Genomic DNA, 26,224 nt, shown 5'->3' with positions numbered 1-26,224 from the left:
AAAAGAATGATCCCAGTTGCTTCCACAAGGTAGCCCCGCCCCAAAGCATCCCCTGCTTTATGGTCTGTTTGACTCGAAATGGACCATAATTCACGAAATGAACATCATGCTGCATTGAAGAAGACTTGAAACGAGAGATTGAGACATAAACTCATGTTTACAATGTTTACTGAGGTAATAAATCAAGAGAGAAGTAGAGTCATTTTCTCATAGACTTCTATACAACCAGAGGAGAATGCAGCTTTAACGCACTTCCGGATTGGCTTCACTTTTCAGAACCTGAGGTTGCTGCTCCTACATTGTCCAATGCTGTAGGAGTGCTAAGCTGAATCAGTGTAGTGCTCTCTTAAAGGCACAGGCCATTGACATACCGTATACTGAGTGATGGTATTTTGGGTTCCCTATTTGATTGTTTTTCTTACTTTTCTCTTTTCCAATACATATTTTATTGGTACCCTGAATTGTACAAAATTCACACACACACACTCACACACACAAGGCAGGTGGAGCAGGCGCATGACAACATGATCTCTGGGTCTCTTCGAAGCTTTTCAATGGGGGAGTGGTCCATTTCTCCCTCCCCTCCTCCCCCTCACACACTGTACATACAAACCCTCACATACACACCCTCACAGCTGCACAGCTGTGAGGGTGGGAGGGGCCCTTCTGATGAGAGACAGAGCAGGGGGGGAGAGAGAGAGAGAGAGAGAGAGGGAGGCCGGGCTACTGCGATTGAGAACAGAAGAGGGAATCTCACTGGACGTCGGCAAAAAGCTCTCCCTACCTTCACGCACACGCGGGGCAACCCTGTGCCATGGTGTGTGCGTGGTGAGTCTCGCACCTGTTTACCGGGTGGGCAAGGAGGACTTGGCCACCATGCAGGGCCGGGCTGGCAAAGCCCCCAAAAGGGAGATGGTGATAGAGTCTCCACAGCAGTACAAGAGCCTGGCTGAGATTGAGGAGGAGGTGGAGGCCGGGGCACAGGTGGCAGCGGTAAGTGCGCACGGTGCCGTCTTTCACATAGAAGCACATTTCTTTCTTCGAAAAATCCTCTCCCTCTTTTGGGTTGTAAGTGGAACCGATGCGATCGGAGTGTTGTTTTTTTTTATCTCTCAGACTCCAAGAGCAGCTTTGAAGATTCTTTTCTTTTAAAAGGGTTCGACGGAAATGGGAAATAGCAGCTTCAGGCCAGACCCCCTCCAGAGGGTTGAATGTTGATCTTTTTTTAGGAAATGGAGCACTTGTGGCTCTCATTGTTCATTAACTGTTCCTGTGCCTCAGAGTCAGGCGGGCTGACAAGTTGGCTGTAAAGTTGGTGCAATGATAAAAGATGCAGGTTTGTTGAAGAACGCCGTGAAAGACGACCTACACCAACCTATTCTTTTCTTTTTTAAGATTTGATTTTTCCAGAAACTCAAGAATTTGTCACTTTACTGCTCTAAATTTGTCACTTTATTGCAAAATGGCACTGAATTCAGATTATTTTTTGTTTACTAAATCCAGATAACTCGTTATCAAAGTGACAGTATTTGAGTTTATAGAGCACACCAACAGCCACATCTCCATCAGCCTTATACTCAATCCCACAGTCTCCAGCGTATCCATGTGAGGTAATTACCGAGGTGTCACAGTTCACAGCTGCTCGTCGTTATCTTCCGTCTGAATGGCAATAATCCAGTTGGAAATCAGTTGGATTTTCTGCTTATCAGATGATCTTTTACATCCAAAGGGCCGAGCGATATGGAGGGGTGTTTTCATGACATCGTCGGGACGATTGGTCGGGCCAATGAAAATGTTCAGACGACCGTTTAATTGGCCTCGGTTTGTTATGTGCCCATTGGGCCCAGATCAAGAGGCTAATCCAAATAATATGGATCACAGCCGCGCCCGGCGGCTGGGCCAACATACAGAAAGATGGAACTCTGGGTAATATTTTGTCGAGTGGCAGATTTGTTTGTTTTTTTGTCAATAAAGGGAACTTTGCACTTCATTTGGGGGATTCTAGGGGTCAGCGTTGGTCCACTGACTATATAAAATATCTCAAACTATTGGATGGATTGCCTCGAAATTTGGTACGAACACGTCTGTTCAGTATGAATCGTAATAACTTCGGTGATCCTCCGCCTTTTCGTTTGGCGCCATCAACAGGTCCTGTGGAACATCGGGACATTCTTCTGTATAAATAATAATAACATTGCTGAGTTCAGCTTTTGTGTCAAGTCTTGTCCCACAGCTTGTGTCCTTCTACCTGAAAATGAATTTGTGTCAAATCTACAGGTGTGAAATTAGGTTGTGTGTCGCATAAAGTATTTCAAAACTTAAATCTGTCTTAGTTCAGCTGTAAATAGATCAAAGCTGTGTTTACTTCCTTTAGGATCTGAATGTGCCGACGCAGCCACACGTGTGTGTCACATGAGAAGATGTGTCATTTTAACATCACAGGCGGGAGGAATCCCTCGAGTCGTCTCTGTGGAATGTCAGAGCCGACGTCGGCTGGGACTTTAATCTCTCCATCAAGAACTCTGCTCAACGATCTTACCTTCTGCCAAGCATCCATGCCTACAAAGGCATCTCTGTTAAAATGCAGCATAAGGATTTTGAACCGTCCATCTTCCTGCGGTGGGCGTCGACAGATTTGCAGAGCAGCTATGACCGCTGGTTGCTTCTCTAGTTCAGGTTTTGAACGTGAGCTCATGACACAGTGGCTGGTACAATGGCGCACGCAGACTCTCGCTCGTCCATCCATCCCTCGCGTCGCTCCTCGTCTCCTCTTCTGTTAACTGTTAATCACGTCTGTCTCTGTGCCAGTTCTCGCTGCTGGAGCCGTCAGTAAAAGACAATAGCAACTTGTTGTCCAGACAGACTTGTAACACTGACACCCTTATTAATTATACAATTAGACGGATGGAAATTCAATGAAAGACCACAGCTGGACAGAACAAAAAACACTTTTTTCCACTTGCTGATCCACTGCTGCAATTTGTTCTTTCAGGTAAAACCGAAGATCATAGAGCCTCTGGACTATGAGAATGTGCTTCTGCAGAGGAAGACGCAGATCATCAGTGATGTTCTGCGGGACATGCTGCAGTTCCCCATGGACGACTTCCAGGTAAGACGTCGTGAGAGTTATAAATTACATACATCTTAGTTTGTCACACACGGGGAAGCTACAGGTGATAGTTACAGTCTATAGGAGACTGGGGATCTTGCAGGCTCACTATGTGCAACTGGATTATTTCCGATCCTGCTTCAGCGGGTCTACCAGACACACTACAAAGTCTTTTAAAAGTTTATGAGACGTTGATGTTGTTTAAGTTCCCCAACACTGCGCTTGACTCGTGTCTTTCTAGGAAATCGGCTCCTAATACAGCTGAGCACAGCTGATGACGAGGTTAAATCTATAAATTGGACTTCTACATGTACTGGGTGCAATCGCTGGCTCGCACTTTTATAAACATTTACACGCTACGTAGATCTGCCACTTGTGTCAACATTACATCACCGTATAGCGCTGAGATGGATCTCGGCGGGGGCCACTCCCAGTTTGAGAGAGGAAGAGAAGACTCAAATGTTTGTCATTCCTCAAGTCTCCTGAAAAAATAGTCCCCAACAAATGCACTATTTTCTCCTGTTTGAATACCATTTGCGAAAAACCACAGTGTCCTGCTGTTTTAGCTAATCGTTCTACCTTTTATAAAGATATTCTCCGTCCGAGTGCCACATGGACAATGCCATAACAGTCAAATTAGGGCAACGAAACAAAAGAATAGAATCCACACACTGAGCAATAACAGTCTGCTACTGGACTGTGTCGCTATCAGTAGATGATGAGTGGTTTTCATGACTGGGCTGTCTGCAGAGCACAGCCATTAGTAACTGCCCTTTGTGTGAGCGTGCGTGTGGGTCCGACCCAGTCCGTCCATCCGTCTAACCTGCCATATGTTTTACATCACTGGAGAGGAGAAGGCGGGGGGGGGGGGGGGGGGCAGCCAAACATATGGGTCTAGCATTCATTTGCACGTGCTGCACAGATACATGCGCGTATGGACACACACTTTCGCACAGTAACAGCAAGGGCGAGAGCCTCAATGTGGAAGGAGGGGAAGTGTTGAGTTGTGGATTAACTGCCGCTACATATATCCATCCAAAGATCTCTCCTGTTCTACATATTACACTGAATGTGGTCAAAGTTTCCATTCATAACAGAGTATACATTTCTATTTTGCTTATTTAGAGTCTTGAAATATTTGATCCTGCTCACGTGTATGGGTAAAACAGTCGCTTTCATCTTTCAAAGTCGAAGGAGTTCCTTCAGAAGACTCCTCTCGTCCCGTCCCCGACCACAAAAGCAAATTTCCGATGCTTCAACAAAAGCATAAAAAAAAAATCTGTGAATTGTTATTCCAAGTATCTTCTGTAGCCAGGCGTTTAACATATCACTGGACGGACTTCACTGAGCTCAGTTTGGGCTTCTGACAAGTCTTTGATTGTTATTGCAAGAGTGCACTGGACAAATGAGGACAGGGACTGAATAACTCTATGCTTGCCAGTGTAGGAATAGAATATTTATGACAAAACTAGGTCATTGTGTCACCGTTTCCTACTCTGCTTTGTGGGTTGAGCTGAAAAGCAGAACACTCAGTGGGAGCTAGGCTTGCCAGCCCAACAGTCTTGATGCCCCGAGGCTCCTTTTGCTCCTCGGCTATGGATCCTAGCGCTCCACTCTCTCTCTGTATCTGTCTAATAAGGCGAGCAGGATGAAGAATTAGGACTGGAATAATACAGGCTGCAGAACATTCTCTGCAGTACTGGTTATTGTTTTCTCTTTGAGCGCCTCAAAAGAACAGAAGTACCATCTCCTTTCATCGCTAACTGTGCTTGAAGAAAGAGTTCACAGTCGATGATCAATATTATGATTACACAATGATTATCATCCTTAGAGGGGACATATCGGGCTTATTTTCAGGTTCATACTTGTATTTTGGGCTACTACTAGAACGTGTTTGCATGCTTTCATTTTTAAAGAACACGTTATTTATCTCATACCGTCAGTCTGAATATACCTGTGTTCCCCCTCTGTCTGAAACGCTCTGTTTTTGCGCTTGTCTCTTTAAGACCCCCGAAAAAGCCCAGTCAGTTTAGCGGCATTTCCACCGATGGCTGTGTAGTTGTAACATCACAACGATACGGAAGTCCTGACGGCTCGTTTAAAGGCACAGTTTCTGAATACGGCCTGTGTGTATTTCCTAGTGGATTGATCATTTTGATACTTTAACTGTATTTCTAGAGCACCTAGACCTGCTTCATAATCAAAAAAAGACACAGAAATCTCTTCTATCAGTGTTATTCATGCCAGCTTTTCCCTCTCTCCCCTCAGATCTCCACCCTGAGGCGCCAGGGCAGGACTCTGTTCTCCACCGTGCCAGAGACTGCGGAGAAAGAAGCTCACTCGCTGTTTGTCCAAGAGGTAAAGCTAACACATACCTGGGCGTGAGCCTGCTTTGTCCAGTCCTTATCCCTCCGTCTTGAACCAAAGCATCAACCTCACCGTTGTGAGCGAATCCCTGCTCTATCCTATTTTTTTTTTTGGAGCGCAGCCATGTTTTCTCTCCTTTCACCCAAACGCAGGTGCTTCGCGTCTGTCCGGATAATGCAACTGGCTCTCACACCCTGAAGACCCATCAGATACTGGAGTTCAGCCATGAATCCAGCCAACGATTCATACTGATCTGTTTATGGTGCAGATTGGATTTCAGAGGAAGCGAGTGTTATGGTCTGGCTCTTGACCCACAACAAAACGTCACGAAAACTCAGGCACGGTGCTAACCAAAGAAACCACCTTTATTAGAAAAGGGTCAGGACATTTCAAAGTGCAAAAACAGGAGAGCGTTGTCGCAGAATGCCAGACGGTGTAACTGCTGCTGCTAGACTCTCCGTGTAGCACACCAGGTGTCAGGGGAAGAAGCCCGCACTTCCTCCGGATGGGGCGGGTCTTGTAGGGCGCAGGCCGTGGCCAGCTGCCGCCAATCTTCCTGATGTCACTCTAACGATCCAGGAGCACTGAAAGGTAAACACCCCCTGGCAGAGGCCCTGGACCGGCACACGAGCAAAAAAGTGTTTGCTGACTGTTCGCGCTCCCCACCCTCACATGTTCCCTGACGGTGCAGAGGATCGGCCACAGATGGAGTCCACAGTTCAGTGGTGGTTCACGTCGTGTTGTTTGGTTGGGGTGCGGCCTGATGGAGCCCGATAGGGGATAGTCCCCCGTGGCTGCAGCCAGGAATTACCTCATAACTACATCTGGAGTCGCTGGGAGGCCTTATACACATGGGCTGTTCTTTATTTTCCCACTTTTTAAGTGACCCCTTGCCTCAGTCGACATGTGTGTTTTATGAATTCGCAGAATCGATGAACACATATTGGAACATCACCAAGTGACCAGTGTGTTTGCCTCTCTCCTATAAAAAGAAAGCTGAAAAACATGTTGACTGGCAAACCTCCAGGCAGCTTGAACAGACGATGACCTAAAGAATTAATAGACGACATGAAATCTTACTGCACTGCAAACTATACAGGAAAGTCCCACCCGGATGGGACTGACTTCTCCAGGGGAGGTGGGGCGATTGCGACGTTTCCTTCGCTGGTGGTCAGTGATTTTAATCTTAGCTGCACATGTGTCTGTTATTTTTCACCTCCTTCCTCAGTAATATTTACAGGCCCTATTCACACCGACCCTCACTTTGATGACTTTAGTGGTCTTCCCATGGCTCCTTCAAGTCTTAAAGTCTGCCTTCCATCCGAGTCCAAACCTTTTTTGGATAGAACTCAAATACACTTTATATATATAAGGTTGTTTTAGAAACCTGAGCCTCTCTGGACCATGTGTGTGAGTGTACGTCTTAATTTGCTCTTGTTTATATGACCCCCCCCACCCCACCCCGTCTCCACTCTCTGTCTCTGCAGTGCATCAAGACCTACAAGTCCGACTGGCACGTGGTCAACTACAAGCATGAGGAGTATTCTGGAGACTTCCGCCAGCTCCCAAAGTGAGTGTGCCGTGGGGTGTAGAGTCGCACACTGGATGTAGAGTTTGAAAGGCAGAGAGGGCTTTGCTTCATGGGTAATGTAGGACAATTCTCCAACAGATGCTTGGAACGTGTTCATCTGCAAAGCCGTCCAGCTGTTTTCTCCATAGCTTTATATCCATAGAAGCATGCGCCGTTCAGCTAATGGTCTGCATTGTCCACCGTGGAGCACACAATGCTGCAAAAGCCCCCCAAGGGGTATTGTAAATCTTCTTTTGTTCAGTGACACTGCCCTTTGTTTACAGCCCAGTGAGTGTTCGAGCCAGAACTCTAGAAACACGGAAATCTGTGTCTCGGAGGCTCCGAGCTCCTCCACAACAACAATAGAAAGGCTTCCTATGTTTTTCTAGCAAGGATAAGCAGAGCTATTCTGGGAGCGCTGCCGATTGATATCGTTGACGCTCGAGGGAAATCCCACAATGTCTTGTGTGTCCTTGATGGAGCCACTTTCCTTAAACACAGGAATGTGCTTTACAGATGTCGTGTGTCTTGTTTAAAACATCGGAGCGTAAAACCTAGACGGCTTTGGCCTTGACACTGTTTATGCTGCTAGTTCCCCAGAGGACACTGGGTCTTGTAAAGGTCAAAGGGCAAACGCTCAGTCTGGGGTTTGAGCTGCACTTAGAGAACCAGCTGCAGTAATCAGGCAACATCCTGTCGAGCTAGAATTTCGGAATAGCAGTGAAATGACCAAAAACACATCTGAAGTTGTCCTGAGTGATCTTTTCCGTGTGCTTTCAGTAAGGTGTTGAGACCTGAGAAACTGGCAGCTCACCTGTTTGAGGTGGATGAAGATGTGGAAAAAGACGAGGTGAGCCCACCGATCCCAAACTTTATTTCCTCTTCGTTGGGGGAACGCCGTCTGTGCCATAGTCTTCATGTGAGGCAATAAGTTCAACCCTTCCCTAGGCCTCACCCGACCCTCTTCAAACAGAAACTTGATTACAAGGGAATGAAATAGAGCACAAACAATATATTGGCTTATTGCACAATATTGTATTCATTTATCTAATTCCACTCCTTTAATACAAGCCAACCTTTGGATGTTTTGTTTAATGTTCTAGTCCCACGCCGTTTCCCAGAATAGCTGACATCTTCGGGACATTTGTAGCATTTTAACGGCACATCTCCTTCCAATAATGACCACGCTTCAGGCATTGATTTAACGGGAGGCCCGGTGACCTTTGATGGACGCACTGTCGCGGCTAAAACCCCCCCGAGATTAGAGAAGTGCACTGTTGCTGTTAATGAAGAGCATCCTTCTCATGACCCAATTCGTGGGTGTCAGCAGGTTTTTAAGCCCAATGTGTGTAAATATATTCAAACGAGAGCGCGTATGTCTGTTGGGGGACATGCATAAAGACCTAAATGTATGTGATTCTCATGCGTGTTAAGTCTCATTTAACGGAAGAATACCGTATTAATGTGGGGGTTTTTTTGCACCTCCTCCTGCAGGACACAGCTTCCCTCGGATCTCAGAAGGGAGGAGTGTCTAAACATGGCTGGCTGTACAAAGGAAACATGAACAGTGCAATCAGTGTTACTATGCGGGTACAGTCACAACCTAATGGAAATATAATACGAATACTAAGTTTGTCTTTTTCTCTCTGCACATATGGAAATCCTCGGACTTTGTCATATTACCGTTGAGCTTTCCCACGCCTCATCTCCACCCTTGTGGTATTTTTAGAGAGAAAGAGGCCGTTTGGGACGCTAACATGCTCTGTTTTCATCATCTAGTCCTTCAAGAGGAGGTACTTCCTTCTGGCCCAGCTGGGAGATGGATCCTACAACCTCAACTTCTACAAGGACGAGAACACCTCCAAGGAACCCAAAGGAACCATCTTCCTTGACTCATGCATGGGGGTTGTTCAGGTAAAGGATCTTATACACTGGGGCTCTTAAAACCACCTCCCCCAGTGTGACGTCAGAAAAATGAATTGTGCATTCTTTCAGCTTCTTTAAAAACAAACAGCCTCTAAAGGGCCGGGCTGTAATCAAAACGTTAAAGGTCTGAAATGGACTGTGTGAAATTGTTTGCATTCATGTTCTTTCAGAACAGCAAAGTGCGTCGGTTCGCCTTTGAGCTGAAGATGCAGGACAAGAGCACGTTCCTGCTGGCTGCAGACAGCGAAGCAGAGATGGAGGAGTGGATCGGCACCCTCAACAAGATCCTCCACAGCAGCTTTGAACAGGCCATGCAGGAGAAGAGGAACGGGGACCTGCACGACGGTGGGTTCTTCTGCATTTATATTTGATTTCCTTGACATCTTGTTTTTCTCTCTGAGCAGCTTAATTATTTCTGCATGTGCAGTGTTTGCGTCTGCATTTGTTTGCCTCCATATCTTCAGATGTTTGCAGCACCTGCAGGCTTTTTCAATTGGCCTGTACCCCACGGAATAATTTCCTTTCCTTATGAACATCTCTCATGCTTGACAAACAACTTAATTAACAATATTTTACTCATGTAATCGTCCTCACAGAGAGGCAGAGACCAACACATCATTATGCTTTATATAATTGCATCAGCTAATATGTTGATCTCTCCAACAGACGAGGAGCACGGAAAAACAGACCTGTCCTCCGGAAGTTTCCAAGACAGCTTTCAGGTAGCCTGTTTTTCCCATCTGTAGTAATGCTAAAACAATGCCAAACACCTGTTTGACGACATAACAAGCCACACCATATGGATTCGTCCACATACTGTAGAGGTATGTGGACGCGGAAGCATTCTGAATTGTAACTGCTGTTTTGGGTGGAATTGCCAAACAGCTGGATTTCCTGCAGCCAGGTTTCCCGTTGGTGCTAACCAAGCAAACATCTGCCATCGTGTATATGGTCTCAAAGAACGTGGCAGTCCGGATACAAACTTTTAAAAGGAAAATAAGTTACCGTAGAAAGGGTTCCGTATGAGAGTTTGCCAAAATGTTTGAGTCTGACACAAATGTGAGACTTGCCATATCTCGTGGCCGCGAAACATTTTATCATCCTTTACAAATTCTTGAAAATTAGACTTTTTGTTGTCTAGATGACAAAATAAACAAAATAAAACAAAAGAGAAAATGTGGAGGATAAAAAAGGGGGGCCGATGACGAAAATGTGGATGTGAATTTATTTTGCACAGACTACACTGAATACACCCACTGTCCTTGGATATCTTGAGTACAATGTTGCATGTCGTGATGTTGAAATTCTTTTTTTTTGCTTTGTATAACAGACTGCCAGAGATATTGAGTCCAAGATGAGGAGTGAAGCTCGCCTGAAACTCTTCACCTTGGACCCTGACACACAGGTGACGAAGATAATACCTGACTACATACAATACAAATACACGAGCACCCCAGTCAGTTTTTGCTCCTGTTATTTATCGACCAAAAGTGTCTGCTGTGGTATTTTAATTAAAGTTTTGACGTCATCTCCTGTTTCCACAGAAACTGGACTTGTCTGGCATCGAGCCAGACGTGCGTCAGTTCGAAGAGAAGTTCGGGAAGAGAGTCCTGGTCAGCTGTCACGACCTGTCTTTCAACCTGCAGGGCTGCGTCGCAGAGAATGAAGAGGGGCCGACCACTAATGTATGTATTAATGAAAGGAACCTGTGAATATGGTTGTAGGTGTTAACCCTTGTGCCTCACTTTAAAAAGGTTGCTGCGTCAAATGCCATAAAATTATAAATGAATGGTTACAATTTCAAAATAAGAAATTAAAAAAACATCCTATGCCAAAATTCATGCCATATGAATAAACACACCCAAACAATCGAAAAATGAAAAAGCCAAAACGTGATGCGTATTTGAAAGTACAAAAACCACGTTTGCAGCACGATGGAAATGTCCTTTAGCGAACGAGGGCGAGGTCTAAACCGGTGAAGAAGATCAGACGGTTCAGATGGCCCCCCCCCCCTCGCCACCCATTAGCACCAGTCTGAGGCTGGTTTCCTGCCGTCACTCTCCAAGGTCTCTGTCTCTGTAGGCGGAGGACTCGTTCTACACTCAGCACTCAGCTGGGAAACCACAGCTATTAGCTCTGCGCCTCACACACACACACACACACACACACACAAATGGGTTTGTGTGACGGAAATGCACGATGGAAAGAGTGAATGAGCAGATGAATTACATCAACGGTCCATTTGGACTTGATGGAAAATGAGAAGTGCATTAGGAAAGAAGGGTGTTCTTCCCTCGACTCTTTCTGTTTCTCTCATCTTCCAACTTCCATTAAAAATACATTTTTCCTTTTGTAACTTTCATCTTAGGTGGAGCCGTTCTATGTGGTCCTGTCCCTCTTCGACGTCCAGAACAGTAGAAAGATCTCGGCCGACTTCCACGTGGATCTCAACCACCCTTTAGTGCGACAAATGACATCAGGCTCCGGTAGCAGGCCGGAGTTGCACAGCAATGGCGGCGGCGACGGTCCCCTGGCTGGACCAAGGCAGGCCAGTGGGCTCCCGGCCGGTGCCCTCCAGTACCCCAGGCAGGGGGTGTTCTCAGTCACGTGCCCGCATCCAGAGATCTTCCTGGTGGCCAGGATCGAGAAGGTCCTGCAGGGGGGGATCACCCACTGCACCGAACCCTACATGAAGAGCTCAGACTCCGCCAAGGTACAGAGATTAAGATGGGATGTGGCCGTGAATTACTGTGTGCTCTGAAAATGAATACTCTGTGTTCTTGCCTGCCTGTAGATGGCTCAAAAGGTGCTGAAGAATGCCAAGACGGCCTGCAGCAGGCTGGGACAGTACAGGATGCCATTCGCCTGGGCTGCTAGGTATGAACCCCCCCCCCTTCCAAAAGAAAATCAAAATCTTTGCTGCAGCATGACAGAGAACCAACGGGATTGAAGGGACTTCCACCAGCATGCGGCCCTCCTCGAGGCGTGTGTTCTACCCAAATAGACTCATATGCGTGACTTCTTGCTTCCACAAATCAAGGGGACTTGTTCTCTTCTTCTTTTTTCTGTCTCTGCAGGCCTGTGTTCAAAGACGCTTCGGGAACTTTGGACAAAAGCTCTCGCTTCTCAGCTCTTTACAGACAGGACAGCAGCAAGCTGTCAGACGACGACATGTTCAAACTGCTGACTGACTTCAGAAAGTATGCTTCTCCCCCTCTCTTAAAGATACCGCTGTATCTAGACATGTTAGTCATCGCCGTTTCTGTCTGTTTTCCCAACAGACCAGAGAAAATGGCCAAGCTCCCTGTGCTCTTAGGGAACTTGGATGTAACCATTGACAGCGTGGCACCGGATGTAACCAGTAAACCCCTCCAAATATTTACAAAGTCCCATTTCATTGTCTATTTAATAATCATCCCACTTTGACCTCGAACCCGGTGACCCCTCTCGTTTCCTGCCTGCAGACTGCGTCACTTCCTCCTACATCCCCGTGAGGACGTTTGAAGGCAACGGGCCCGGCAGCGCTCTTCTGGAGGTGGAGGAGTTTGTACCCTGCATCGCCAAGTGCTCCCAGCCATTCACCATCTATAGGAACCACCTCTACGTGTACCCAAAGCACCTCAAGTATGACGGACAGAAATCCTTCACCAAGGTAAGAGCAATGGTATGAATGTGACAAACCCATGTAACATAAAATCACTCTAAAAACATACGACTGATCTGTTATGGAAAGAGATGCTTTTGCATGGCCAGCATTCTCTTATCATCATCGTATTGTGTTCCTGTTGAGCGTACGAGGCCACTGGCAACCGCCTCAGGCTCGTCCAGCCAAACAGCAGAGCTGGATAGAATTATCCTTACGCAGAGCAGCAGCTTCTGCTTAATACATTAATGCAGGGTTGCTATTTTCACCGCAGGAAACCAACCTGCCTCCTCTCCTCCATCTGTCTCTCTGCCCTCTTTTATTTGAAACGACTGCTGGCAATCCTTTGCCTGACATATTTCCCTCCTCTTTGTCGACACAAATCCTAAATGGACGCAGAGAGGCACAGGAGAGAAAGTGTCTGGCGAAATTGCTTCCAGGCCGAGAACTGGTTCCTGCTTTTATAGTCTGTTTTTTATTTGTCTCCCCTCTCTAGGCGAGGAATATTGCAGTTTGCATTGAATTCAAGGATGGTGATGAGGATGAGGCCCAGCCTGTGAAGGTGCGTTTACATTTTAGGAAATGCTGAACGCAGTTATTACTTCAGCTCTTTGCAAAATGCCCTACGCAGAATTGAGCATGGTCAAATTCATGTGTGGACTGAAATCATGTGACATGGATTCAAGTCAGATTTCAGTCTGATGACTTTTGACTTCACAAAATAGATTTGCAACAGACTTGTTGGTATTGCCTTGGGACTCAACTTTGGACTCTTTGGTCTTGGTTTAGGGATTTGACGTTGGACTTGTTGGTCTAAGCTTTCGTCTTGACTTAAGACTCAGTCTTGTCTTGGGACTTGACTTTGGACTTGTTACACTTGACCTGGGACTTGACCCTGGTTTTGACTCTGTCTTGACTTTGGACGGGTTGGTTTTGACTTAAGAACTCTTAGTCTTGACTTTGGACCTGTTAGTCTTGACTTAGGAACTCTAAGTCTTGACTTTGGACCTGTAAGTCTGGACTCTGGACTTGACCTGCTATTTTCTCTCTCTGTCATGTTTGATTATCTCCTACTTTCTGAATCTACTGCAGTGCATCTACGGTCATCCAGGAGCTCCTCTATTCACTAAGCAGGCATATGCAACCGTCCTGCACCATCAGCAGAACCCAGAGTTCTATGATGAGGTAAGTCTGTGCTCTTAGAATCAGTTTGAGTAATATAATCTGTAATATGTTTATCAATGGCTACAACCATCAATGGAGAAAGTCAAATATGCTTTATGGCATATGCTCAAAGTCAAAACGGGATATATTTTTTGAAAGCGCCGTGTTTTGAAGTATATTGTTTGAGCACATTTCAATTAAACATTGAATCCTCGCTGGAAATGCTCTGCAGGTGTTTCCCTGAACAAAGCTGCCTTTGTAATGGAGAATCAACCCTCAGGAATCTGTGTTTTTCTCACCTTCAGATAAAGATCGAGCTGCCGACTCAGCTGCATGAGAAGCATCACCTTCTCTTCACCTTCTATCATGTTAGCTGTGACAGCAACATCAAGAAGAAAGACCTGATGGAGTCTCCAGGTAGGCTGCAGCTTTCAGTCACCTCTACCCCGTGATTAGGAAACACTGGCATGCTTTACACAGTGTGACGCTCGTCTTCATGAGTCTCCCCAGTAGGTGGAGATATTTGAAATGTTGATCTTCATGCTGCAGCCACCCCAGTATTACCACTACTTTAAAAACATGTGGCTGTGCCTGCTTTACACACAGTGGGTTCAGCATGGCTGCCTCTGCTAAGGGATGGCAGAGTCATCGTGAATGAACAGATGCTGCCAGTGGCCGCCAATCTGCCCGCCGGGTACCTTGGCACCCAGGATGGAATCAACAAGGTAAAAAGAATAGTCGTTAGATACATCTGATTATTTGTTGAAGAGTCATGTGTGGAAGTGGTCATGATAACTCAATAAACCTCTTTTTTTGCAAGCAGAGGAGTCGCCCCCTGCTGGACATTAGAAAGAATGCAGGTTTAAGGCACTTTGTAGGTCAAAGTATTTAACTGTATTGCCTTCAAACTATTTTCCAAATTGGCTTTAAGGATGGGATTTCTCACGTTACCATATAGGATCCGATGCAGCTTGTGGTTAATGGATAAAGATCGTATTAGCTGGGATTGGACCGGGACCTCTCAGGGGTCCGACAGGCTTTCACATGAAATGCCTGTGAAATCTGATCAGCATTAAGATGTAATCCTGTTTCTTAGATGCATGGCTAACGGGTTTAGTGTACATAGTGTACAAAAGTGTCTCATTGCGCATCATGCTTAGTGCTGACTTTAAATTGAAAGGGCTGTGTAAGAAGCACTTTTCTCAAAATGAGCTTTGAGAACGTTGAGCTGAAACAAGGTTTTTGTTGTTGTTATAAAAGGCTTATTCTGTGTATCTTATAGTATGCTGCAGCCATATGGCAATACAGCTTGTCTTATTATTTTACAAAAAAAAAAACTGTCCCTGATTTGTCAGTTGTATCATGTTGTCTATGCTTGAGCATAAATCAACACAGTGCAGTTTTTCTTCAGTATGCAGTGTAGTAATTGCCCACTTGTCATTGCAGCACTCTGGCTCGGAGATCAAATGGGTCGACGGAGGAAAAACCCTGTTCAAAGTCTCAACTCATCTCGTCTCCACCGTTTACACTCAGGTATATATCCACGTTATGTCCATTACTGTCACCTGCTCATTGTAAACGCAAATATGCATTCAAATCATATGTTTCCTGTAGGATCAGCACTTGCACAACTTCTTTCACCACTGCCAAATCATGGAGATGTCAGAACAAGCTTCAGAGGGGGAGCTGGTAAAATACCTGAAGGTACTTCGAAAGCGCCAAAGAAAACACCTGGAACACACCCTTCTGTACATGCCTCATCAAACACAATCTTGTAATCTGGCATTTAAGGGAATATGACAAGCCAGAGTCATTCAATATATATATATATATATATATATTTATTTATTTTCTTAATCCTCTTAGAGTCTCCATGCAATGGAGGGTCATGTGATGGTCAACTTTTTGCCCACCATACTCAACCAGCTGTTCTGCGTCCTAACCAGAGCCACGCATGAGGATGTGGCTGTCAACGTGACCAGGCAAGACACACACACACACACACTCACTCACACACACACACACACACACACCCAGCAGAAATATATACTTTTAACAAACTTCATGAAATAATAACAGCACTTTCATCTTTCCAAAGCGGATTCCCCTGTTTCTCTGTAGCCTGAGTCCTTTTTCTCATTAGACGCTCACCTATGGCGTGCACAGTCGATGTATGTGTCTTATGTCTCAGTTGTGTGTGTGACTAGTCTTTGAAGCTCGGTAGGCAGTGTGTAAATGAGGTGTTAGTGCCTCAGAATTCATGAATGTTTGGCTTGTTCCTTCCAGCGAGCCTCACTTCCTCCTGTATATTCTTTTATATTTCTATATCATTATCCGTTTCTCTTTAGGGTGATGGTTCATGTCGTAGCACAGTGCCATGAAGAGGGGCTTGAACATTACTTGAGATCTTATATCAAGGTGCAGTCTTTTACTCACGATTTTATGCAGATGCACAGACGATATATTTTTGTATGTTCCTGTATTTCTGCAGAAACTAAAATTGATACAATCTGATTTCTTTTCTCTCAGTTCGTGTTTAAGCCGGAGCCTTATTCCTCTACCGATGTAAAAACTGTTCACGAGGAGCTGGCTAAAGCCATGACAGCCATTCTCAAGCCGTCCACAGACTTCCTAACAAGCAACAAGCTGCTAAAGGTAATATTTTTTTACCTAACTAAGAAAACCATAGACTATACTTGATACTAGCAAAGCTAATTCAGTTTAGCTTCTGCAAAAGGCTAGCTGGCCCCTCAGGGGGTCATCTGTATTTTCTTGGGGTCCTATGCTCTTGATATGAAGTAACATTGTAAGAGATCGGTAAGGGCTGTCTTTGCAGTTCAAATTACAAAGGAAGTTAGGGAGATGAATGCTTCACATCCAGTTGGAATGATAAAAAACCTTTCAGCCAGTGTGGAGATAACGATGTCTGAAGAAAAATAGAAAGAAAACTGTCTTGCCTGCGAATTTGAGAGCGCGGGTTTCAACGAGTCATCAGCAGGCTATGCTAGGTGGGCTATGCTAGGTGGGCTATGCTAGGTGGGCTATGCTAGGTGGGGGATAAACATACATTGCTGAGAACATAAAACCCATTGAAAGGTGTCGTTTATGTGTCATAGTAAGAGGACATGAAGCTGGGGAACAAAGCAGCATGGAAACACAGATACGCTCCCTTCCCTAGTTAGCTAGTACCTAGTTTAGCATTCTAGCTTTAGCTGTCTAGTTTTGTCGTAACTTCAAATTGTGGATGCTATTTTTATGCCATTTATAAATATACTATATATCATGCTACTCGTACATTGAGTTACGCTACGCTACTTTTAAGTTCAGTTGAGTTACATGAGTTAACTTTCACGCGGGACACAAACGCAGGTCTCCTGGGTGGAAGTCCTGCGTTTGTCTGACCCACCAACTCGATAAGTTACGGACTTTGGCGCACTTTATTCGACGTCACCTGACTTCCTCCTCTGCTCCCTTCATAATTATTACGGCCACTTGAGGTCAGCGTTGTCTTCTTGTATTTGTACCAGTGGTCAACCCTGTGAATAGATGATAATGGCCTTCTGAACCTACTATAGGTGTAGCGGGCCCCTATTAACCCGCACCTATGAGGCTGAAAACCGCTGATAACGCCCATTCAATCCGCTGATAACATCCTAAGCGGGTGACTGAAATGTCTGATGTAAATTACATTTAGGTTTGAAGGTTCTTCCTTGCAGTGACTCTGTGTTTGTGTTGCAGTATTCATGGTACTTCTTTGAAGCTCTGGTGAAATCAATGGCTCATTATCTCATGGAGAGCGGGAAGGTCAAGGTAGGCCTTCTTCTTGTCTTCTCGTCCTTTCTTTAACTTCTTTCCTCTGAGTCTCAATCCTCCCCCTCTTTTCTTTCTGCCTCCCTCGTCCAGCTCTCCAGGAACCAGCGTTTCTCTGCATCCTTCTACCACGCAGCGGAGACTCTGGTGAATATGCTGATGCCACACATCACCCAGAAGTACAAGGACAACCTGGATGCGGCTCGCAATGCCAATCACAGCCTGGCAGTTTTCATCAAGGTTGGCACTCCTCCCAGTGCTCGCCTTTTGATACGTAGATATTTTCATAAAATTCCCTTTGGTTTCAGGCCGGTAGAGATATGCAGAAAAATCTGATTAACAGTGTTTCACTCACCTTTTCACTCAGCGCTGCTTCACCTTCATGGACAGAGGCTTCGTGTTCAAGCTGATCAATAACTACATGAACTGCTTCATGCCTGGAGACCCCAAGGTTAAAATGCTCTCCTGCTATCATCCATACCCTTCTTACTCCAGTCGTTAAACATGAAGTTAAAAGCTAACTTCAAGCCACACAAGCTTCCTTAAAATGTGTTTTCTCTTGCATTACTTCCAGACTTTGTATGAATTCAAGTTTGAGTTCCTGCGTGTTGTTTGCAACCATGAGCACTATGTCCCTCTTAATCTACCCATGCCCTTTGGAAAAGGCAGAATTCAAAGGTTCCAAGGTAAATTACACACTTGTATCTAAGTGGAGTGCAATTTATAGTCTGCTTGTTCTCTGCATCCTGTTCTCTCCGTATCTTTTAATCTTTTCACCTGAATGTTACTTCTGCTGACTGATGCCTGCCTCAGATCTGCAGCTGGACTATTCCCTGACTGACGACTTCTGTCGAAACCACTTCCTGGTGGGGCTGCTGCTGAGGGAGGTGGGCGGTGCCCTTCAGGAGTTTCGAGAGATCCGTCAGATCGCCATCCAGGTGCTCAAGGGGCTGATGATCAAACACACGTTTGACGACCGCTATGCTACGAAAGTGAGTTCTCGGCCGTCTTTACTGCACTCTGAACACCCGGAGGTTATTTTAATTTGGACAATGTTTGAGGTTTTGGGTCACACTTCTTTGACGAAATGACTCATGGGCACCTACTGTGTCATTCCAGAGCCAGGAGGCCAGACTCGCCACCCTCTACCTCCCTCTGTTTGGTCTGCTCCAGGAGAACGTTTACAGACTTGACATGAAGGAGTCTGCCCCCCTCAGCAAGCATAATGTAAGCCTGACACCTAGTGTTGGGAAAGTGAACAGCAGCAGACCTGCTCTTTCTTCAAAACATATATGACTGGGTTCATGTCGGTTCAGCTGAAAACATGCTTTTACTGTGATTCCATGAGCTCACTTTGTCTTTCTCTGTCCCAGAATGCCAGGGAGGACTCTCTGGTACCCAACTCCATGGTGACCCCTCAGAAACCTGGGAGCTGCATAGAAAATGCTCTCCACAAAGATGTGTTTGGAGTCATCTCTGGAACAGGTAAATGATCAAAAAGAGACGCAAAACAACTACAAGGGGATGCAAATTTATCAAAAAGAGACAAAAAACGAGTGCAAAGATATACAAAATGATTATAAAGAGATGCAAAATGATCAAAAGGGACGCAGAATGACTGCAAAGAGATGCAAAACGACTACAAAGAGATACAATGTGGCCAAAAAGAGGTGTAAAATGACTAAAGTCATGAAAAATGACCAAAAAGAGACAAAAACGACAAAAGGTATGTGTCTTTGAATATGTGGCTCTTGTAGCAGAGGTTATAACCTGTGTCTCGTGACATGGGTTTTGCAGCAAATGTATACGCTCCTCTGTCTAACCAGCTGTACACTGGAGATTTAATCCCATCGTCTGACATGCCAAAAATGTATTTTTTGTACTCTGTCCCTGCAGCCTCCCCTCACAGCTCCACTCCCAACATCAGCGCAGTGCAACACGCAGACTCCAGAGGCTCTCTGATCTCCACCGACTCTGGAAACAGCCTGCTGGACAAGAGCAGCGACAAGACCAACTCCCTGGAGAAGGTAAGTACCTGAATGAGGGTGGATGACCACTTCATTTGCAATATTTGCTTTGTGGTAAAAGCCGCTGGTCTGTGAGACCCAATAATGAAAGCCGATACCAGCAAAACACTCGGTCGATAGTTTGCAAAGCTCCCATGAATTTGATCAATCTTCCCTCTTGGACGTCCACGCTCTCCTCCCGCCCCCTTCCCTCCAGAGCTCCCACACCCCTTCCCTTTGCTCTGTAACCTCCCAACCCCACCAAAGGGAGAGGTTTCCCAGGAGGCACTCGGTCAACGTGCCCCCTCTCCCCGTGGACCCCGGGGACCGGGTCCCACCTCTGAACCGCGCGGCCAAGCGGGTCACCGTGGACTTCTCCCTCCTCTCTGTGCCCCTGCCTGGCCTGCCAGGAAAACACCACGGTCACGAGGAAAACATACCGATACAAGTATTCAGTTTGACATCTGTGACCTCTCCACCGGAGACTTTTGGTTACAATTGTACAGCAGATTTTCTGAAGACCAAAAACATGCAGATATCTGTACAATACGTCCAAAATCCTTCTTCTCTTCTGAGTGTCCCACATCAGGGAGTGAGCGTGCTTTTACCAATGCGGATGCTGAGCTGACCGCTGACTCGCAGCCGTTTTCAATTATTTCCTCACATGCTGTAATGTAGCTGTAAATGTGTTTTCCTCAAAACCTGCATTTGATGTTATCTGAACGCACAGAGCTGCTGCAGCACATGTCGCCTCCCTTCCGAGGAAAACACTTGACATTTCTCATCTCTGAAGTTTGGGTTGCTTGAGTGATGTTCTTTATCTCTTGTGAGTTTTTCTGCAACTCTGCGCCCAACAACTAAAAACGTTTTTTTTCCCTCCTCCGCATCAGTACCAGTGTGCGTCGGCTCTGGGCAGCGCCGTGCTGCGCTGCGACAAACTGGACCGGGACGAGATCAAAAACGTTCTCATGTGCTTCCTGCACATCCTCAAGAGCATGTCAGAGGGTAGGGCGGCCCGTCTGAGTCATTGTGCTGGATTCTGACACGCAAGTTCACGCGAACAACCTGTTTCATTGTCATCTTTTCTCACCGTCTCGTCACCTCAGAGGCCCTTTTTGCGTACTGGAACAAAGCATCTCCCTCAGAACTGATGGACTTCTTCACATTGATCGAGTGAGTACCTCTTTGTGATCATGTTGATCAGATGGTTCGATGTGAATGCGAGGTCTTGAATTCACTTTCTGCGTTTGCTCTGCAGAGTCTGCCTCCATCAGTTTAGATACATGGGGAAGAGATTCATCGTCAGGTAAAGTGTTCGAGGGCATAAATAATGACCCATATCTCATTTTAAACTGAATTTATGGATTGGTTCTTGAACTCAAACTCATTTTGCACATACTTACAAAGCGCCGGCCCTTACTGAACCTTTTAACCCCGTTTGCCTTTGGTTTGTTCCCTCTTCTGTAACACTGCTGGCCAGTTGTTTTGTGGTTAATGTCGCGGCCCCGGGCCCCTCCTGCATGGGTGAGACATTGCTGTCTTTTTGTCTCACTTTGCCTCATTAAATGCACGATGCTCATTTGTCGGCCGTGTTCCTTTCTATCTGTGTTCAATGCTGAGATATTCCCTCATTTGATTTGCGCTCATCCGATCCCTTGTGCCCGTGTAACTTTGCTGTCCCGTCAGCATAACTGGCATTTCTCTCCTGCCAACAGGAGCCAGGAGGGGGCGGGGCCTGTAGCTCCGGACAGGAAGTCTCTGACTCTGCCTGTGTCTCGTAACAGGGCGGGGATCTTGCATGCCCGCCTTCAGCAGCTGGGAACTCTGGAGAACGCTCACACCTTCAACAACAGTAAGCCTTCCTGTGGAATGATCTCTTTTTAACTGGGCATCATATAATATAAGCCCTTTACTGACCTCTGTTGGCAGCCAGTCAGAGTTGCAACAACAATGACAGAGCTTATCTCCTTCCACAGACAAGCAGAAATATAATTACATGGCAAATATTCATTTAGTCATTGGCGCTGATTAGCAATCTAATCAAGCGGATGATGTTCTGGGTATTCATCGCTGTAATCAAGCCGTGCGTTTGGGCGTTTTCTCGTGCAGTGTACTCTCACACGGAGGCAGACGTGAGCAGCCAGTGCCTGCTGGAGGCCAATGTGTCCACAGAGGTCTGTCTGACTGTGCTGGACACACTCAGCGTCTTCATCATGGGATTCAAGGTATATCAACTGTTCCGATACAAACCGCCACGATACGTGACACTCTGGTTCTGGTTGGTGTCCTCACGCCTCCTCTGCCGTGTCCTCAGACGCAGCTGAATTCGGACCTCGGTCACAACCCCCTGATGAAGAAAGTGTTCCAGGTGCATCTGTGCTTCCTGCAGATCCCTCAGTCTGAGGCCGCCCTCAAACAGGTCTTCACCTCACTGAGGACCTTCATCTACAAGGTGATTGAAATTAATGGCGGAAATAAGAACACTTTGTCTTAAATATCCTCTTTCCTGAAACCTGCATTACTGCCTGTCCTCCAGTTCCCCTGCACCTTCTTTGACGGACGTGCCGACATGTGTGCCTCTCTGTGCTATGAAATCCTCAAGTGCTGCAACTCCAAGCTGAGCTCCATCCGCAGCGACGCCGCCCATCTCCTCTACTTCCTCATGAAAAGCAACTTCGACTACACCGGACGCAAGTCTTTTGTCCGAACACACCTGCAGGTACGCGTGTCCGGGTATGGCGAAAGAAACGTGTCCTTGCAGGTCATGCGTCAGTTTGATCTTTCGTTCGCTCCTCTCCTCTCTGTTTCGCCCAGGTGGTCATTGCTGTCAGTCAACTGATTGCCGATGTCATCGGCATCGGGGGTACCCGTTTCCAGCAGTCGCTCTCCATCATTAACAACTGTGCTAACAGTGACAAGAGCATCAAGGTGAGGGGAAAGTGGATCACCAGAATTATTTATTCAGACTTGCCTCCATACACAGAAAGACAACAAAGGTTGCTACTTCAACCACAGGACTATGAATATTATAATTGTTTAGCTATTAAAATAGAACTAATGTCATTGTACTGCTGTAGCACACAGCATTTCCGTCAGATGTGAAGGACCTGACGAAGCGCATCAGGACGGTGCTGATGGCCACGGAACAGATGAAGGAGCACGAGGACGACCCGGAGATGCTGGTGGACCTCCAGTACAGCTTGGCCAAGTCGTACACCAGCACGCCCGAGCTCCGCAAGACCTGGCTGGACAGCATGGCCCGCATCCACAACAAGAACGGAGATCTCTCTGAGGTTCTTTGAATGTTTTATTTCAATTATATTTTCAGGTACAGGGCGCGGCTGCTTCTTCAGTCGGGCATTCTTGTGCTAAGCTGTGGTTCTGTTTGTCTACTTCACCTGCAGGCAGCCATGTGTTACGTGCACGTTGCTGCCCTGGTAGCTGAGTACCTGTGGAGGAAAGGTGAGTTGAGGATACAGGTGTCTCCTGGTAGCGGCGCGCTTCCTTTTACAGAAAATAGCCGCTGACCATTTCAACTCCAACACTTTTACAATCCCAATTTACAGAGGCCTATAATGAGTCACTGGTAAAGGTTAACACAGTAGAAAGAAGATTATCTCGGACAATAATTGATTAAACAACCTCAATAAAATTTATTAGATTCACTTTCAAAAAAACATGCACGGTAATAAAAGTGCTTTTAGTCTTACACATATCAGTCCTGAGGAATGTACTCACTAATTCATGCAGGTTCCCTCTCATGTTTAATGGGACTACGCTGCAGCAAACCAGTACTCCGCCACCTTTAAAACAATCAGTAAAAAGGTTTCATTTGCAGGTGAAGACTGGCTGAAAGATTTGCTGGCTCATCAACTAACTTTTCACACTTCTTGATTCTCACTATGTGTAGGCGTGTTCCACACACATATTTAAACACAGGAACATACACCCTCCACCTGGGAGCTTGTCCAAGGGTCATCTGTTCATTCCCAACAGTCTCTAGATAAGATCCCCTCTCAGGGTTCTTCACACATCAAAGCCCTTTGGAGGGGCTCTGTCGTACAATGCCCACCACCATCTACTGTAGGAAGTACACTGACTGTGGATTAGTACCTCGTGTAACCTCACTTCAAAACATCCAAACTATCCCGTTAAGCAAGACAATTAGAGTGGTGTTGAAATTGAAAAGTGTCTGATTGTACGTTTCTAGTGAAATATGCTGATTCGTCACGCTTATGGCACTCATAAACAGTTGGCCACTTATGTTTCATTGCCGTGTACCGCTTATCACCGGAATATTTATTGACATATGTCACCGCTACAGTAGGCATATACAGATGGGATCATATGCGTGTTCTTACTTTGACTAAGATAAGATAAGATGAGCTAGAACTTTACTTATCCAGAGGGACATTTGTTGTGCAGCAGGTAGCAAATAAAATATATCCATAAATGTATAACAATATAGAAAATACATATATATTCATTATGTCATCGCTGTTTCACTGACAGATGCCACTTTTCCCCCACAGGTGCAAGTTAAGAGAAAGATGACCCGTTCTGGTAGCTTCACTAGCAGAGGTAGCTGTAAAGCTACTGTACATATTAGCCCCGTATGGCTAGCATAGTGTAGCCTCGACATCACCTGTCAAAATTGTTATTTTCAATTTGTTGGTTCATTTCCGCGACGTGCCATATTTCCGTGAAATGAAAAAAAAGTCACTTTTTATGTTTTAGTTTCAAAACCAAAACGTTCCCTGCCGTCGGTTCTGTATCTGCCTGCTAGGTATGTTCAGGCAGGGCTGCTCGTCTTTCCGCGTCACCACCCCGAACATCGACGAGGAGGCAGCCATGATGGAGGACGTCGGGATGCAGGATGTCCACTTCAACGAGGTACTGTGACGTCTTCTACATGCCACACACCGTGCACACCGTGCGCTGGACATCTGCGTGTTAACCGAGGATGTTTTGTCACGTGTCACATCATGACTGATGTCTAGAAGAGCTCTTATCTCTGTTAAGAGTATCTATTGCTCTGTTTAGTCGGTAGACTAAGTGACAGTGTAGACTTTGAGCCCGGGCTTGGTACATGTGTTGTTAATCACATTTACAAAACCACTGAGCTGGCAGACGGAAATTCGAGGGCTTCAGGGTCAGCACTTCTAGAGGTGTTTAGAGATTCCTTGCTCAAGGGCACTCCGCCAGTGGCTTGTTGACACAGTGGCCTGAGACCAGATCTCCCCGTGAACTGATAAACCCGGTGAAATGTGTGAGCTTTTACGAGTCGGTCAACAGATCTGTAGGCAATGAAAAACCCCTTTTTGCTCTCCAGCTGCTCTGAAAACCTTCTCCTCTTTACGAGCTGGACACACCAATAAAAAGGAAGGAGATGATGGATCCATGTCCACCCACGTCTGCTGTCTTTAAAGGAACACTATGCTCAGTTCGGAGCCTTCTAGACAAATATAAACTAACCGAAATGTCCCTCTTTGCAGCAATAAAATATTCTGGGGGAGTTTAATGAAGTTTACATGTATTTATCTGTGTACCAGGAGGTGCTGATGGAGCTGTTGGAGGAGTGCGCTGATGGCTTCTGGAAGGCGGAGCGTTATGAGCTCATCGCTGACGTCTACAGGCTCATCATCCCCATCTACGAGCAGCGCAGGGACTTTGAGGTAATAGAAAAGATAGAAGAGGAGTAGTGCTCATGAATAATCATCTTGCTCCATAAAATATCGTATTATTATTATTGCAATTTGAAATGAACTGTTGGGATTACCCTCCACTGAGTAACTGACCTATAAAAATGATCAAACTTTTCTCTCCTCGTGTTGTCGGTTGATTTCTTTTTAACAGAAGCTGACTCACCTGTATGATACCCTCCACCGTGCCTACACTAAAGTGATGGAGGTGATGCACACTGGCAAAAGACTGCTGGGCACATACTTCAGAGTGGCCTTCTTTGGACAGGTAAGGGGCGGAGTCTCCAAAAGACTGAAAAAAGTAATGGCTAGCATAAATGCTAACTCAATCCAAACTCTTTAATATCAGCGTGATGGTTATGTTATCTCTTTCCATTTGCATGTATGCACATTCAGTGCGGGAACACTCCCTTACACACACACACACTGACACACACACACACACACACTTTGAATGTTATCCTTTTAATAGAGATTTCTCTTCTTCTCTCCTCCCCCCTCCAAGGCTGCGGTAAGTGTGTAAAAGGTTCAGCTGTGTGTGTTGGCCTGGTGTGCTCTTCCATGTCCTTGCATCTGTATATTGTTTGAGGGCTGATCATTTTTTTGTTAAATCAGTGGCAAAATGTAGCCGACATTTAGCTCTGTAGTGGGTTGTGATTGCCGAACAACAGCGGAGATTAACTTGGCTCTCAAAAGTGGGAAAATAGTAGTTCAATGCAGATGTTGTGTGTAGCAAAAGCTTGCACACTTCTGTGTGCTTTTCCATGGATACGTGACTGAGTACTGACTAAAATGTTGGGATGTGACCAGCTGAAGTTTGCATGTCTGTTGTCTTCATACTCCTCCCTTTTTGCTTCATTGTTGGGTCTTTCTTTTTTAGTGAGCATGAGGTGTTGTTGTGTTTCTGTTTGATTGGTTGTATTTTAC

At 45.8% G+C, this 26,224-nt stretch overlaps 1 protein-coding gene across 1 annotated transcript in view; it reads left to right on the top strand.

Moving 5' to 3' along the window:
• The first annotated feature begins 840 nt into the window (after positions 1-840).
• dock9b (dedicator of cytokinesis 9b) overlaps positions 841-26,224 on the top strand; it is a 29,509-nt gene continuing 4,125 nt past the window's right edge. Inside the window, 46 exon segments of the mRNA XM_079296350.1 lie at positions 841-993; positions 2,993-3,109; positions 5,378-5,467; positions 6,964-7,046; positions 7,827-7,896; positions 8,541-8,636; positions 8,826-8,960; positions 9,143-9,317; positions 9,639-9,694; positions 10,303-10,377; positions 10,517-10,657; positions 11,341-11,685; positions 11,767-11,849; positions 12,050-12,172; positions 12,254-12,333; positions 12,437-12,624; positions 13,112-13,177; positions 13,708-13,800; positions 14,085-14,196; positions 14,386-14,504; positions 15,226-15,312; positions 15,394-15,483; positions 15,646-15,761; positions 16,128-16,197; positions 16,309-16,434; positions 17,518-17,589; positions 17,683-17,829; positions 17,957-18,040; positions 18,164-18,275; positions 18,403-18,581; positions 18,709-18,816; positions 18,963-19,074; positions 19,486-19,616; positions 20,486-20,600; positions 20,702-20,768; positions 20,854-20,901; positions 21,311-21,447; positions 21,705-21,820; positions 21,910-22,047; positions 22,132-22,314; positions 22,410-22,523; positions 22,673-22,888; positions 23,000-23,057; positions 24,382-24,488; positions 25,148-25,270; positions 25,452-25,565. Coding sequence (XP_079152476.1) covers positions 877-993; positions 2,993-3,109; positions 5,378-5,467; positions 6,964-7,046; positions 7,827-7,896; positions 8,541-8,636; positions 8,826-8,960; positions 9,143-9,317; positions 9,639-9,694; positions 10,303-10,377; positions 10,517-10,657; positions 11,341-11,685; positions 11,767-11,849; positions 12,050-12,172; positions 12,254-12,333; positions 12,437-12,624; positions 13,112-13,177; positions 13,708-13,800; positions 14,085-14,196; positions 14,386-14,504; positions 15,226-15,312; positions 15,394-15,483; positions 15,646-15,761; positions 16,128-16,197; positions 16,309-16,434; positions 17,518-17,589; positions 17,683-17,829; positions 17,957-18,040; positions 18,164-18,275; positions 18,403-18,581; positions 18,709-18,816; positions 18,963-19,074; positions 19,486-19,616; positions 20,486-20,600; positions 20,702-20,768; positions 20,854-20,901; positions 21,311-21,447; positions 21,705-21,820; positions 21,910-22,047; positions 22,132-22,314; positions 22,410-22,523; positions 22,673-22,888; positions 23,000-23,057; positions 24,382-24,488; positions 25,148-25,270; positions 25,452-25,565 — 5,334 coding nt within the window. The 5' untranslated portion in view covers positions 841-876.

The sequence above is a fragment of the Melanostigma gelatinosum genome (genome assembly GCF_949748355.1).
Source record: "Melanostigma gelatinosum genome assembly, chromosome: 24".
Lineage (NCBI taxonomy): Eukaryota > Metazoa > Chordata > Actinopteri > Perciformes > Zoarcidae > Melanostigma > Melanostigma gelatinosum.
Note: the sequence above shows the minus strand (reverse complement) of the source record. Positions and strands in the feature narration are given on the sequence as shown.